General features: G+C 35.3%; 1 protein-coding gene across 2 annotated transcripts; it reads right to left on the minus strand.

Moving 5' to 3' along the window:
• Positions 1–626: 626 nt before the first annotated feature.
• LOC127849780 (lactosylceramide 1,3-N-acetyl-beta-D-glucosaminyltransferase A-like) lies at positions 627–15,221 on the minus strand. Of its 2 annotated transcripts, none has more exons than XM_052382542.1 (2): positions 15,115–15,221; positions 627–2,898 (listed from the first exon to the last, which is right to left on the minus strand). In XM_052382542.1, the coding sequence occupies exon 2, from the start codon at positions 2,877–2,879 to the stop codon at positions 1,608–1,610; it is 1,272 nt and encodes a 423-aa protein (XP_052238502.1). In that variant the 5' UTR covers positions 2,880–2,898; positions 15,115–15,221; the 3' UTR covers positions 627–1,607. The 2 variants fall into 2 exon arrangements, with proteins under 2 accessions (XP_052238502.1, XP_052238494.1); XM_052382534.1 differs by having other exon boundaries at positions 15,119–15,203.
• Positions 15,222–15,931: the final 710 nt, after the last annotated feature.

Here is a 15,931-nt window from a genome sequence, read left to right on the forward strand (position 1 = left end):
AAATAAAGCTGTTGTCAAGAGAGTGCAGATGGTATAATTTGAAAAATGGATTGAAATAGTCATTGCCATTATCCCTGCATGCATGAGGAAACTGGTGCTAATTCAGTTCCCCATTTATGCTTGGAAAGTCGTCGAAGGCTGGAGAAGGGAAGTACTTGCGCGTGGAACAGATTATGGATATGAAAAACACATAACAGGGCTTGAACGGCACGTTAATCGCCTTGTAATACACGATTTATCTCGTTCAAGCCCTCCTTTTGCCAAGTTTCTGCACCTCGCCAGAGGGCATTATAGATAGAGTTTATGCAATAATATATAAATTGCAATGCATATTTTTGTTTTCAAATGTGTGTACTTATGTTGAACTTTTGATTAGGATAAAAATGTGGTGTAATTGGGGTTTGAGAAATAAGTGTGCCAAGTCCTTTTGTTAATGCTTTTTAACTATAAAGTTGTACCATGATTCGGTTCTAATTTAGTAAAGAGCAAATATTCGTTAAGAAAAGAATCGAATGCTGTAACTGTACTGAAAAACTTTTTTACTGTTTGTATAAAGAAAATAATGTGTATAATAAAATTAGTTTTCTCTCAACTGTCAAAACCAAAAGATGGTTTTAAGATAAGGCGATGTGGTAATCATTTATTATACAACAATTTAAGATGCTATACAAACTTTTGTGAGTGATATAAAATATTATGGTTAACATTCATTGAGATCGGATGTAGCCACGGCGGTAGCTAAGAGATTCCTTACCGTTGGTTTAAGAGTCACGGACGATTGTGCATTTCCTTTTGAAATGAGAACGTGTAAAAGTAATGTTGCATGCATTCCATAATCTTACATCTCCCACAGATTGATAGCGTTTACAGCTTGTAAAAGAAGAGCCATATATATGAATAATCGTGTTGATTTGAAGACGAATCGTAAATACCAGTGCGCGAAAATATTTCTTTCGTATGATTTTTTGAAATTTAATCGAGCCCCCAACCCCACCCCTCACCCCCCAAAAATAACTGTTGGGTCTGCGCATTCTAGATAAACAATTTTTAAAGATGGCCTAATGTTTAAAGTGTATCATTTGTTCACATTCTTCCACAGTTTACGTTTATCGCAAATATTTACATCTTATACAGTGAACAAATTAAAGGCCATCTCACACAATGCCACTTTTTAAGCGGTTCGGTGAGCTCACGCAATAACGAAAAACTTATTTTGGTACTCGCAATTAATCTTTGGAGTTTTACGTAAAAATCTGTCAACGGATCAACACTCCTTTATTCATAATGAAGCACTGAGTGAGAACTTATAAGTACATGTATACCCAAAATTGCAACATTGCGTTCTCAAATGTTATTGTTACGAATATCATGGACAGGAGCCCAAAAGCACACCGAAGTGCCCCCGATATCCATTCTAAATGGTCTGGTGGAAAACGTTAGACATATGGGGGCGCCAGTTTATAAGTCAGCGTTACAACATATCTACATGTATGCACGTGATGCATTTTTTGTGCAAGCCATTGTATCATAAATATGTGCTAGTTTTGATACAACTAGCCAATGAACAAAACATTATATCGATTAATTAGGTATGCGCTTCATTTTATCTATGCATGCTTTGATGGTGTTGCTGTTGTTGATGTCGAATTAGTACCCAGCACATGGTCAAACTGCTTTCTCATTTCAATCCAAGTTTCTTCGCTCACTTGAAGTGTTCGGGAACCAGTCACCAAGTATTCACACTTTTTGCCGAGATTTTCAGTCACATTTCTGTAACAGCTGAGAGCCTTTTGCCAATCAAGCATGTGGTCAGTGTCTTTCATGTCGCTGTACTTTATTCCAGGGACGTGGCTAGGAGCCAACCCATAAAGGTAAACGTCGTCGACCCAGAAAAAAGGCGTCATCGTAGCTGCACTGTAAATTGCCGGTATGACGTCATTTGTAAACAGAACTATAAAACCACTGCAATACTCCGGAAAAACTGTCTTTCCCCGAAAATGATGTTCGTTCACATACCACTTACTCGTCTTTTCCCGAATAATCGGCATCGTGTTTGCGTAAATATGATTACAGAATATCTGTTTTGTTTTGTTGTGAAAATTCGGTAGGACGTGATTAAACAATTGAAACATATTTACAACGATGTCGTCGTCAGTTTTTAAAATAAATTTCGCGTTTCTACATCGTTCGGTGATCCACCTGTACCCCATGACGCCCTTGTGAGTGAGGTTCCGGTAGGCGTCCCTAAAGTCCCCTTGCAGCATGTCGCGGTAGTCCTTGAACTCGGCCTCTATCTTTTCCTGTAGCGTTGCATCCTCCACTCGCCCAAGCAGGAAGAGCACTCTGGACACTCCATACTGACGGTAGTAAGTGTCGTTCGCCCATGTCCTGCGTATCGCTAACCGCATCTCGAAGTGGTCCGGCGCCGTATGCACTATAATAAGCACTGACAGATTTTTCACTTCTAAACACAGAATTGGATTTTCAAATACATAATTTCCATTGAATATTGGGTATTTTTCACCAGATGACCTATTTATTAGCTTATCAAGTTCAATGTCTGGCGATATCGCCAGAAATTCTGGTGACAACGTTGTAGTTGTGGGTGGCCCGATCTTCGTAGTCGCCACTGTTGGAGATTTTTTAATTTCATCCAGAATTTTAAACATTCGCTGGATCTCAAGCCCTTTCCATTGAACGTTCCGTGTCTGTAGATGAAACGTATAGTTAAGACCAAACACGAGGAATACGAGGACCGTTACTAAAGCTGGAGCGGTGATTGCCTTCAAGAAGCGCAGACTAATCTTGAGCAAGGTCCGTAGTACATGCGGTATATCAAGTACCGTCGTCCTCTCCAGGTTGACGCGTTGCTGCTTCATTCGGCGGCCTTTAACGTTTCTGCAAAATATATTTTGTCATAACGTCATTTATAACATATATCGACATATATCGAGGTATTTTTATTTTAAATTACGTTCAACCATTACTGTATGTGCAACAGGTTATTTTATCCATTCTTATGTAGAACCTTGGTCTGTTCTGCTGCTGAAGTGCCGACGGTGTTGAACGTACAAACCGGAAAGTTTCTGCTGAAGTTAATGTTAAAGGAACAGTTGACTGAATGAAAATCCAAAAGGCTATCAAAAAGAAAAGTCTTTTTTAAAATAAGTGTACATAAATGAAACAAAAAGTGTGAAATATTGCATTTCATCCTATATCAATCGAAAAATCAGAAATATTTATCAAGAAAGATTGTTGTTTTTTGCGAGCAAGTTAATGTCCGGATGTTAATGTTATTTCTTATTGGCTAGACGTTTATTTATTTTATTGTTTTAATTAACCTTAGAATAATATCATTACTTTTTACAAGACTGAAAGACCTTTTCGTTCAGAAGGTAAGATCAAAGTTATATCTTTGTTTTTCTTGTTTTGTTACTATTGATAATACTGTTACGAGCGCTTCATTTTCATTTAATTAAAAAGGTATAATTAGTTGTTGTTGTGTTTTTGTTGTTGTTATATTTACACAAAATATTACATGCACGCTTTATTTTTTAATTAAAATTATTTCAATAATTTTGAATACAATGCAAAATAATTTGCAGATTCATATTAAAATATATGAATTTACCCCCCCCCCCCTCACGCAGCCCTAAATCACATGGTAAAAGTGTTGGCCGTCACAAAGTTTAACAATATTACAAGTCCCGACAAGATGCAAGAAACAAGAAAATTATTTATCTGTTAAACCTATTTAATGTAACGTACACAATTAATAAATACATTAGGATTTTATCTCAAAATCAAATACGACGAGATTCACTTTGTAGAAAAACACAAAACTAAGTATGCAAAAACTAGCAAACAAATGTTAGGAACATATTTATTGGAATGAAGTCATATATGAAACAAGTGGAACCACGGGAATTAATCAAAATCTTGTTCACATCCACTATGTAAGGGTATTGTTAATAGAAACTGGTATTTTTCAAATGTCATTATATATGATTGTTTACAAATCTTCAATGCTTTTTAATAGACTTTACACATTTTTGTATTAAGAAAAAAAAGAAAACAAGTACGATGCCGGTACGCGACCTCGTAATGTCCCTATCCATAAGCGGATGCTCTAGTAGAGCCTCTACCACTGCGCCACGCTGACTTTCAGTGTCGCAGCTTTCCTTTAAAGGGAACGTCAACCGCAATTGACAAAAAAAGAAAAGATCTGAAAAACCGTAGTTTTTAGTTTTACAATTATTCGTTTATATTGATTAAAATATCCGGACTGGTTTATTACATTACTTGAAAAAAGTTGTTAAGTTTTCATACTTTCAGTATATTCGGTAATTAATTTTGCTAGGTACAGGTACCAGGTAACTACCAATTAGCTATATGTGTTTTTACCAGGAGGGCAAAGGGGCATGGCGCATAACTTTCAAAAGGGCATTTTAGCGCGCAGTTTATGCAAAAAAGAGCAAAAACGTTCCGTTAATACCTGAATTAGGGAGAAACATTTCATCCCATTAGAGGCAGCTGATGGTAAAACATAAAAATATAAAGAAGCACACTTAAAGGTAATTGACATTTAACTTACTTTAATTAATATTAATATATTTACCTTGCAATGTCTGACATTTAAGTTCCATGCAGTTTCAATAAACTGTACAGCACGACAAACATAATAAAGCAATATATGCATATGAATCTGATTATACACAGATCCACTAACATATAAATAAAACCATGTTTGTCTTATCCCATTTTCTAACGATAATCCTGTCAGATGTTTAACATTGTGAGAAAACTGATCGCTAACCATATGCATACACTCGTTTCCGTGACAAAGCTACATCCACTGAGTAGATTACAAATATGCATCGATGATTATCACAGACGTTTAATTTATTTCTTCGAAATGTATAATCTCCATCGTTAATTCGATCGTTTACGACGTTATTTGCCATTTTTGCCGAGTCACAGTTTAACTCTGTATATTCCGCCATGTTGTTAAAATGTCAAATGATGTAAGCGACAGGTGCGCATAGCAACGTAAAATCGTATAATACGTCCGCCTAATACGCGATTCGCATTTTTTTTAAATAAGTATCCGTCTCAGTTATTATTTCAATAATTAATTATCTTAAAGACGATACCGATAAAGAATTTTTGTTGTGTTTTTAAATGTAATTATGCGTAAAAATATATGTTTTGATGTAACTGAATTATGCATGAAATGCACAATTGCCACGAGGATAACATCGAGTTTTTCATCAAAAGTCTCCGACGTTACAGTCCACGATTTTATCGAGGAGGAATACACATTAACGACCGATAAGTGCGCTTGGTATAATATAGCCTTTGGCCTTATCGATTGATACTGACACGGGGTTATTCACGCATGACTAATGCACAACCGCGCGAATCTTCGCTGCCTTGGAGCCATAATCTGATACTAGTCGGCTTAGAAGTTTGGTCAAGGGGCAATTAAGATCAAAAAGGGCGGAAAACAGCGGGTGCTCATGAAAGGGCAGGGCGGCGGCCTTTGGAAAGGGCAGCGTGGCGCTGAATGGCTTTGAAAGGGGCAGCGTGGCGCTACAAAAAAAGGGCATGGCGCCGCGCCACGCTAAAACGGCCTGGAAAAAACACACCCAGGAATGAAATTGTGCGTGCGTAGTGAATTGTATATATTATATATATAAAATGATCAATCTACTTGCGTCATTTATAGTGTATATATCGTTATGTCGCCTATTTTCGCGATGTACTTTAGATTTCACATCGCGAAATTTTATCACCGAATATACTGAAAATATTAACTTTTTTGAAGTTATGTAATTTATCACATGCCATACCCTGTTTCCCATCTAATATAATCATTAAGAATATTTTTATCTTACACATTTGTAATATACTTTGTAAGCGTTTTCATTGGCTAGTTTTCGTTCGGTTGACCAATCGCATTTTGTTATTTTGCTGAAATGACGTTGAAACGTCAAATGACGTCACGGAATGTTAACCACATTCGGGATACATCAATATGTTTGCGTCAATATTTATTTAATTTGCTCATTTAAAACGGGTGATAAAAAGATCCGACACTCGTTGTCATTTCATACCATATTTTATTAAACTTGTCCAGGAAATTCGTTAGTAAGCAAGCCAAAGGCTCGCTTATTAAACTCGTTTAATAAAATATGGTATGATATGACAAATCGTGCCAGATCCTATATATACCACTCGTGATATTTTAATCAATATATCGTTTAATAAAATATGGTATGATATGACAAATCGTACCAGATCCTATATATATCACTCGTGATATTTTAATCAATATTAACTAATAAATGTAAAAATTTACGGTATTTTAGAACTTTTCTCTTTTCGTAAATCGCGATTGACGGTCCCTTTAAAATAAAGTAAGGTTAAATACGTTCGTGAGCAATGAAGCCGCGATTTAAAAGATATCTGATATAAAGATTATTTTCATTTATTATGGCGTATCAAACGACATGTGGTTTCAACCGCATTTCGAAAAGTTGTGAATTGTAAATTATCATCTTTTTATAATAAATTTCCATTAAGTCGTATGCCCAGGAGAGAATTCACGCATTTTACGTGCATATATTAATTAAACTCTTAAATTTTATGTAGTGTCTTTTTAATGTTTAGGTTTGCCCATGCGTGGCGTTTAGTTTTTTAAACACGATTTAAACGGGCCTTTTCACGTTTCGGTAAATTGACAAAATAAAAAAAAAAAATTGTTTCAAATTCACTAATTTTCGTTTTAGTTATGATATTTGTGAGGAAATAGTAATACGGAACATTTACCATGCTCTAAAATATCCTTTATATGCATCTTTTGATGATTTGAAAACCTGAAAATTATAAAGCGTTGCAACGCGAAACGATGGAATAGTTTTGAAAGTTCTGATGTTGTCGTTATTTTTTGGAACACTACGAGGATTGCTCATATAAGTAAAAAATACATCCGCTCAGTGCATGAGCACAGATGGTCGAGTGGTCCAAGCGGAGGTCTTTTTACTCCAGGACTCCAGGGGTCAGTGTTTCGAGCCCAGTTGAGGGTTACTTTTTTTCCTTTTTGAGTTGTAATCTTGTTTTTTTTACTGGAGATTTTTAGGTCCAATGTTTAAATTTATCAATATAAAGCATTTTTGACAAGCTTCAATACATGCCAAAATCTGTTAAAAGGCCCCTTTAAAGAGGTTTTGGAAATGTATCTATATCGTGAGGAAATTAGATGTGTTAGGAGTTGTTTTTTTAAATTAAATCTTCAAAGCCAGTCGCAATATTAAGCTTACCAGGTTCTTTTTTAATTTAATAAAAATGTTGTGCTAAAAGTATATATAGTATAGATGTATGCGTCTTGTTCTGAGAAAACTGGGCTTAATTCATATGCTCAAAGTGTCGTCCCAGATTAGCCTGTGCAGTCCGCACAGGCTAATCAGGGACGACACTTTCCGCCTAAACTTGATTTTCGGTAAGGAGGGACTTCCTTGAAACTAAAAAAAAATACCATTAAAGTGAAAAGTGTCGTCCCTGATTAGCCTGTGCACAGGCTAATCTGGGACGACACTTTACGCACATGAATTTAGCCCAGTTTTCTCAGAACAAGACACATTTAGTGAATGACTTTTGTTCGATTATTTACGCGTGAAAACAAACGCATGGGAATTATACACGTGGGTAATAAAATACGTATTAATAAATCGTTACCATGCGCTATTTACAGAAATATTAAGTAATTAATTAACATAATCCGAGCTTTTTAGAACGTACAATGCTAGTTTTTACAAAAATTCAATGAACACTAAACGTTAGCCTAACTGTGTCTTGAATATATATAAAAAAATACAAACATTTACCACAATATAGTGTGTACTTCTCAAAGTATTACACGCTTATTACAGGCAATAATGCGCTTTTTTGATCAATCAACGTTATATGTATTTATTATTGGTGTGTGATTGAATAAAGTGGTTATACATGTTTTGAAGGTGGTGCATGTTCAATGGTGCGGAAATCAAGATTTCCTCGTGCACAGATTTGTAGTTTTGGTCATTCGACAGGCAAGCAGGGTAGAGCTTTGACGTGATTCAAATCGTTTTATTTTTTCATGCTCTGTTTTGTTATGTCCCAGGTAGGGTGGAAAATAGCATTTGAACTGTCTGTCCGTCCGACCGTCCGTCAGTCCGTCCGAAAACTTTAACAATGGCTATAACTTTTGCAATATCGAAGATAGCAACTTGATATTTGACATGCATGTGTATCTCATGGAGCTGCACATTTTGAGTGGTGAAAGGTCATGTAATGGAATATAAAACATAAGACCGATTTAAGCCCCTTCGCCAGCTTCGTAATTGAGTCGCGTTCTGAGAAAAATTGGGCATAATGCATGTGCGTAAAGTGTCGTCCCAGATTAGTCTGTGCAGTCCGCACAGGCTACCGGTAATCAGAGACGACACTTTCTGCCTAAATTGGAAGAGACTTCAGTTTAACGAAAAAATGTCATAAAAGCGGAAAGGGTCGTCCCTGATTATCCTGTGCGGACTACACAGGCTAATCTGGAACGACACTAAGCGCACATGCATGAGTTTTTCTCATAACGCGGCACAATTGATATTCGTGTATTATTCATAGAGGCCAAACAAAATACTTACTTCATTATATGAACGCTTTTAGATTCATATGTTATAATTCAGATTATGCACAAAGTGAACATTTTATTATAGTGTATTAAATAATAGATTGTCACCTGTACTTATTATTATTCTTAATTTGACTCGATTAATTTAACCAAGTGTGAACATTAACATAATAAAATACGCAACAGTTATTGGTCTATCTTGTAAAATTGTTGTATGTTTTTATTAAAGGTTAAATGTGACCTAAAAGACATTTAACAAGTTTAACCACAACAACAATAACACTAGATATAATAAACCAGTTGAACGTTCTAACGTATATTGATTGTAGCATTACATCTATTAATGTAAGCATTATGAGTATGAAGTTACTTTTTCGGATAGGCGTGGTAATCATTTTAGCACAACATTAAAGTGAATTATGAGCTTTGCTCGAGTAATATACACGTACTCGTGTTTTACTCGAGAAAACGGATTTCTTTGATAAACTCTATTTGAAGAGTCCATAGTAATTGTTTCAAAATTATAATTTCAAATTATCCCCGGTCTGATTCTTCTATAACGTCCGGCTAACAGCGACAAATCTGTGAGTGGTTGTTATTATTTTATTTTAATGAGCTTGGACTATACGTGCCTGATAACGGAAAATTGGGTTCATTGAGAGTAAACAAATTAATGTTTGCTTCAATAAAGAAGGACGTACAATTTTAATTTGTTTTTATGATAGTCACCACATTACCTTATCATGCGTGTTATATGTGTTTATGACGCTTTTACATCAATATGTGCTGAATAGTTGTATTCATGTTGACGACTCATCTGAAACGTATTGGGAATAATTGCACCACACGTTTTAGTCTGGTAAAATATTTGTTGTTCTATTAACGGTTCAAACCCTTCAAGCATTTAAAATAGCAGAGTACATGTATTATAACTTCTTAATATTGCATACAAAACAAAATGAACAGTAAGCGCGTGGCAGGCCATTTGTATCTCCTTAAATGTAATGACTTAACATTGGCAGACTCTATCTGGTATTTTGAGCAACACACTGTCGAAAAAAGATGTATACGTGCAGCAAATCGCGAGATTAACTTCAAGTTTAAGAGTAAGTTCGGAAATCTCCACCAAGCGATCTAAAAAAAGAAAGAGCGAATGAACATCTAGATGGTTACATCTAGACACCGATACATTTTTGTCATTTGGAGCTAAGGACACCGTCGATACTTAACAAAGTCTTAAATGACTATGTACTGATTGATTAAAAAAAACACAACAACCTGATTTCATTCATATGATGTTTCACTTGATTTCCTACAACTATGCAATCATGCACAGATTTTAACTTTATATGTTTGTGTGAACGAGACATTGGGCATCTAGCTTGACATCAATACAAACGTTACGCTGACAATGTATATAGGTGCATTATCAGCAAATTGTCTGCAAACAAATAAGAATATTGTGTAACTATAGCTTGTTTTGTACTCCAGCTTTAGTCATCATAGAAAAAGCTTTTCAACTTCATACTTTAAAAACATTTTAACATAAACATGAAATGTAAATATTTTATCCTACAGCTAAATGATTTTATTTAACAAATTACGACCGTTGGATAAAGACAAGGTTTACTTAACAGGTTGCCTCAAGCCACCGGCTAGTTAATGTAAATGGGGACTACTTGTTTTGCCTTTCACCTCTGGTTAAAGGTCAAACGCAGTGAAGACTTTTAGACGATTTAGATCTAAGTAGTTAAAATGTATCAATATATTTCATTTGTTCTTAAATTTGGATTTAAATATGAATTCGATGTTTAATTTTTAAATCAAAATACCGTATATAAATAAAATTTATCAACACAAATGCAGCTTTTCTTTTTAATTAGTTTTGCTAAAAAATCCTGAAACAAACGGGGAATGAACCAGTGTCTCACGTTTTGGTAACCAGACACTCTTACCGTGACGCTAAAAAGCTTACACAATTCCCTATAATGTTAGAAATATCTGATTTTACTACACAGCTAGACCATATTTAACTACACAGCTGACGAAATCACTTGATTGCGTAATTCAAATCAATGACGCTAATGACGTAATGTCTCCACTTGGTACGAGTGTGTGTGTTCACGATTGATATATATTACTTGAATGAAACCACAGGCAGCAGTATCATAAAAAAAGCCCCCCCCCCTTCCCACGGACCATACCCCCCCCCCCCCCCCGAGCTTACCCCAGGGGTTCCAGATTGTTAAATGTACACCTATTGTGTATGGTTTAACTTTCCAACAGTGAATATTGACAAAAAATAACAGTTTAAAAAAATACCCCTCGTATATGTATTATATATACACAAGGTATGAAACGTACTATATGCCTATTGCTGAAAGATTGTGGAACACTGGACGTGACCTTTTTCATCGAAAACACACATGTTGCCATGCAATTGCCGACAAAATGCAACTGGATTCGTTAAAAGACAGTAAAATCAACGTGATTACACAACTAGCCGATCTCCTGCTCGGCTAATAACTTTAATATTCAATTAAATTTGACTTTCTCGCTATATGTCACTCGGTGTTTCATCTACACATGTACACCATTTTAATTTTATAACGCGTCATCTGGTTGGTTGTTCTCAATGTGTTGGCCAATGATATGGCGTTTTAGAATCAAGCATTCGATCGACAAATTATAACAGCAAAACACAGTCATGTAGCGAGAAAGTCGAATTTAATTGAATATTAAAGTTATTAGCCGAGCAGGAGATCGGTTAGAAGTGTAATCTCGTTGCTTTTACTGTCTTAAACGAATCCAGTTGCATTTTGTCGGCAACTGCATGGGAACATGTGTGTTTTCGATGAAAAAGGTCACGTCCTGTGTTCCACAATCTTTCAGCAATAGGCATATATTGCGCTTTCATACCTTGTGTATATATAATACCTATAAGAGGTGTATTTTTGTAAACTGTTATTTTTTGTCAATATTCGTTGTTGGAAAGTTAAACCAATACACAATAGGTGTACATTTAACAATCTGGAACCCCTGGGGTAAGCTCGGGGGGGGGGGGGGGGTATGGTCCGGGGGGGGGGGCAATTTTTTTTTATGATACTGCTGCCTGTGAATGAAACCGGTGAGACTGAATTTTCAATTTCTTTAATTGTCGAATGTATTCAAATAACGCGATGTTTTGTTGAACAATTGACGGACTTAGAAAACTGTCAGTGAATTGTTCTTTAACATTTCGAAGGAAATCGATGTTGACTTAAAAGGGTAATTTCTTAGATGAATAAGTCGTTCTTTTATCAGTCGATCAAAGAATGTCTATTCACAAATAATTGCCTGTATACACCAAGTGCTTTATAGATGGCAATGAAGAATAAATTGTAATAGGTAAATATGTGCAGAATTTTCATGGAATTTTCTCTTGATGGAAGCAAGCAAAACTTGAAGAAAATAAATATGGTTGTTACACAATTTTTGTGAGTAGAACAAGTAGACGTTTGACATTTGTATGCCCGACTCGTCTCAGAAAGGCTTTCATGGCGAGGCTTACATTTCTTCAACTCGTCGGATAAATTCAAGTGCACAATCAAACTAATATAGTACTCTCTGTATTTTAAATCGCTTTTAGCCTAGGTACACGAGCTATTTACACCAAATATAATATGTGGGATGGATTAACAGAAAAAAATGCAGTGCAGAGTTATTTTTGCACATCCAAGGTATACTAGGTATTTTAGCAACTGCAAACTCACAACGAAAAGTTAAACAGAACTTACAAAAAATGTTTACAAGTTGTGTCTGTTTTATGCAGACTTCTTAATAAAGATTAAATTATATTGCTTTCAAAGGCCGGTCATCTCATGTAAATAACTGTAAAATGATTATTATTATTTCAAAATAAAACTGAGTTCATTTCTTTTGTTGACCGATCCACGAATTTTACACCAACACATCTATAAATAACAGTCACAATTCATCAGTTTGCTTACTAAATCAGAAATACACAAATTAACCAAGTCTTTTATTTTTTTAAATAATGCTAACGAATAATGATTTTACAGTAATTACGATACGTATAATGTAATGTGATGCCGGATTATAGGCTACACCTTGTGACATTTAGGCAAATGTATCCGTTGAAAAATCTTTTATATATAGAGAACCGATAAGGAGGTTGGACTGATATAAAGAAAACATATTGCAAAATAATGACGATTTAAATATTTAACTGTTATTGTATACACTATTTTTGCAGTAGATGCACTAAATGACTTTTAAAAAAAAGGCAATTCTGTGAACATGTCTCTTCAGAAAAAAGAGGAGTGTGTTTATTTTAAAGGCCAAAGGTTTTATTAAATCTTAAATATTTATACATCAACATTTTGTGTTTTCAATGCATACAGGTTTTACAGTTTATCTAACTTAAATGTATAATGCATAACTAGAAATGGCGCGCAGAGGCCGACGCGTATCCCCACGCCGCATGTTTGACCCAGGGGCGCCACAGGGTTGGTAATGGGGCCATGCATAATTGAGATTGACCGTATTGTAATATTGACATTATAGAAGTTCAGTATTAATTAGAAGTGAATCGGTGAAGAAAGGAAGAAAAAATAGTAAAAGACAATTTTGGGTGGGTGTGGTCTATGTGGGCGGGGCGCCCCAGGGTTGGTAATGGGGCCATGCATAGTTGATATTGACCGTATTGTCATAAGAGAGGTTCAGTATCAATTTGAAGTAAATCGGTGTAGAAATGAAGAAGTTAATGTAAAATAACCTAAAAAAATGAGTGAAAATCTCTGACACGGCCCCACCTCAACCCCCATAACTTTTAACCCAGGGGTCAGATCAAAATTCCAAATAGTGCAGGGTCGCACATATGCTCATAGCTACCATGTGTGTAAGTTTCAAGGTTCTAGTGATAATAGTGTAGGAGGAGATAGTGGCCAGGACGGACTGGACGACCGGACAGACGGCGGAGATAACCACAATATCCCCACGCTTTTCAAAAAGTGTGGGGATAACTATTTAAAATAAGCTGTTTGCGCAAACAAGCAAATACGGAATAATATCAAATTGCGCTTCCCAATTTAAATTTAGTTCTCGAGGTCGATTGTATAACGGAGTATTCTATTATTATACGTTTTAAGACACTGAACTCAATTAGTTTGTTAAATATCACAATAAATAACGAAAACACTTATGCCCCTGAGCAAAAAAAATAGTAAAGTTTCCATTTGCTTGCCCCATTCTAAATTGCAGATTAGATATCATAATATGAGAGGATCGCAAGACTAATCGCTATGTCGTTGTTTATCGCCAAAAGGCAATGACAAAAAACTCCACATCGATCTGATGCATGAAACGTGCGGAGTATAAACGTTCCAATACTGCAAATTGTTTGGTTGTTATTGTACTATATACAGCGATAAAGCAAACCTTGTTTGTAAGAATTTTAAAGATTGAGGCAACACAATAAGCCAACACTATGTCAGGCACAAATAGTTGATTTAAAAAGATAGCTCGAAAAAAAAACATAAATGTACTTTCTATTGTATATTTATCAGTTTCTTATCCAGTAAATATAAATAAAAATTAACACAGAACAAGTTTAAATCTTTCCTGATACATTTCGCCTAAATAGGCTTTTTAAAAGTTTGTTTCTACTAATTTGGCTATATTTTCTTTCTGTTTCTCACCATAACAATTGTATATTGACGTCTAAGAAACATTTTTATTGTATATAAGTTAAAGAATCTCAACGGGGCTCTATATTTGAACAAAATACACGTATATAAATCATACCTCCACTAACAAAGTTTGCAAGGAATTATTACAGTGATATTATGGGCATCTAACAGTATATAGATGTCTATCGCAACCGTTGTTTATATTTTGGTGTTTTCACTTCATAAACACTTATAATTTGTTAATGCAGCATCAACATACTAAAAGAATATCCCGGAAAGCGAAAAATAATGCATTTGAATATCAACCGTACTTTCGTTTTGACAACTGACGACAGAAATGATTCAATGTACGATGTGAGTCTAAATGAAGTTTTCATGCAGATTCGTTATACGTCACAAAGACACAATTTTGATTTACGGATCATTTCGGCTTAGAGGACTAGTGAGTCATGTAAAATATCGAAAATAATATATATATATATATATATATTATAAACAACTGGTAGCAAGATGAGTTGTAGATAATTGGTCAGTTACCACATTTTAACTAATTATGTTGACCTGTTAATTCTTTTCAGCTCAATTCAACAGTGAAAAATGCCCATAATATCACTTTAAATGAAACACAAAGTTGTTAATTACATCACATTATTATTAACCAATTAGCCAATTTCAATAATCCGATTTTTTCTTTGTTTATGTACTCCAAATAATTTAAATTTGTTAATTATGATAAAAAAAGGAATACAAACATACATACACTTTTGAACATATATATCCGTCTAGGCAGGTGCTTGCATTACTCATTTAAAATCATAAATTGACATGGTTATCCTTCAGCAAACATCCGCCTTCGAACGAGTGCGTAGCAAAATTGGGTGGGACGGGGTGTTGAGGCCCCAATGTTGTAAAGGACATTGTGATCTCCTTGCGACCTGGAGATCCCGCGTTAGATCCCGTCACAAGGGACACTTTCACATGAAACAACTATGGGCAATTCTCAAGACAAAGAACACGAGAGTGTGTTTTTTTATGCAAGGCTTTCGATAAAATTAGTATATTAAACTAGTGTAATTTGTGTTTGAGACAGAGAGTGTGGAGTCAATAGGGTTCTCTTTCTACTCGAGTAGGTAGCACGTGTGCAGGTATACTCAGCAATGTTGAGTGTGATTAGGGTGTCGACTAGAAAAGACGGAATATAAGGATCCATTTAGGTAGCTCTGCTGGATTATCACAACTTGAATATGGCTTTAAACATAGGTTGTGTATGAAGAAGTATTGATTTTAAAATTGCAAGCTCTACTTGAATATGATCCCATAGAACATTTTATTCGAACCGTCTGGAAATGTTATTGCAAAGCCGGTTCTGTGGAATTCAGTATGTTTTACGTGGTCGGCGTCTGATTAACCCGATACTAAAACGGCATTTTCGTTGTCTTCCGGGAGCATTATTACTGCTATCTAGCATAGGCTCTGTGTCACAGATTGTGTTGCTCCGACTTTATAGAAGCAATGTATAAATACATTATATAACGAAACCAGCGACACACGTACACGGCTCTACCCCTGGTGT

The sequence above is a fragment of the Dreissena polymorpha genome, chromosome 1, assembly GCF_020536995.1.
Source record: "Dreissena polymorpha isolate Duluth1 chromosome 1, UMN_Dpol_1.0, whole genome shotgun sequence".
Taxonomy (NCBI): domain Eukaryota; kingdom Metazoa; phylum Mollusca; class Bivalvia; order Myida; family Dreissenidae; genus Dreissena; species Dreissena polymorpha.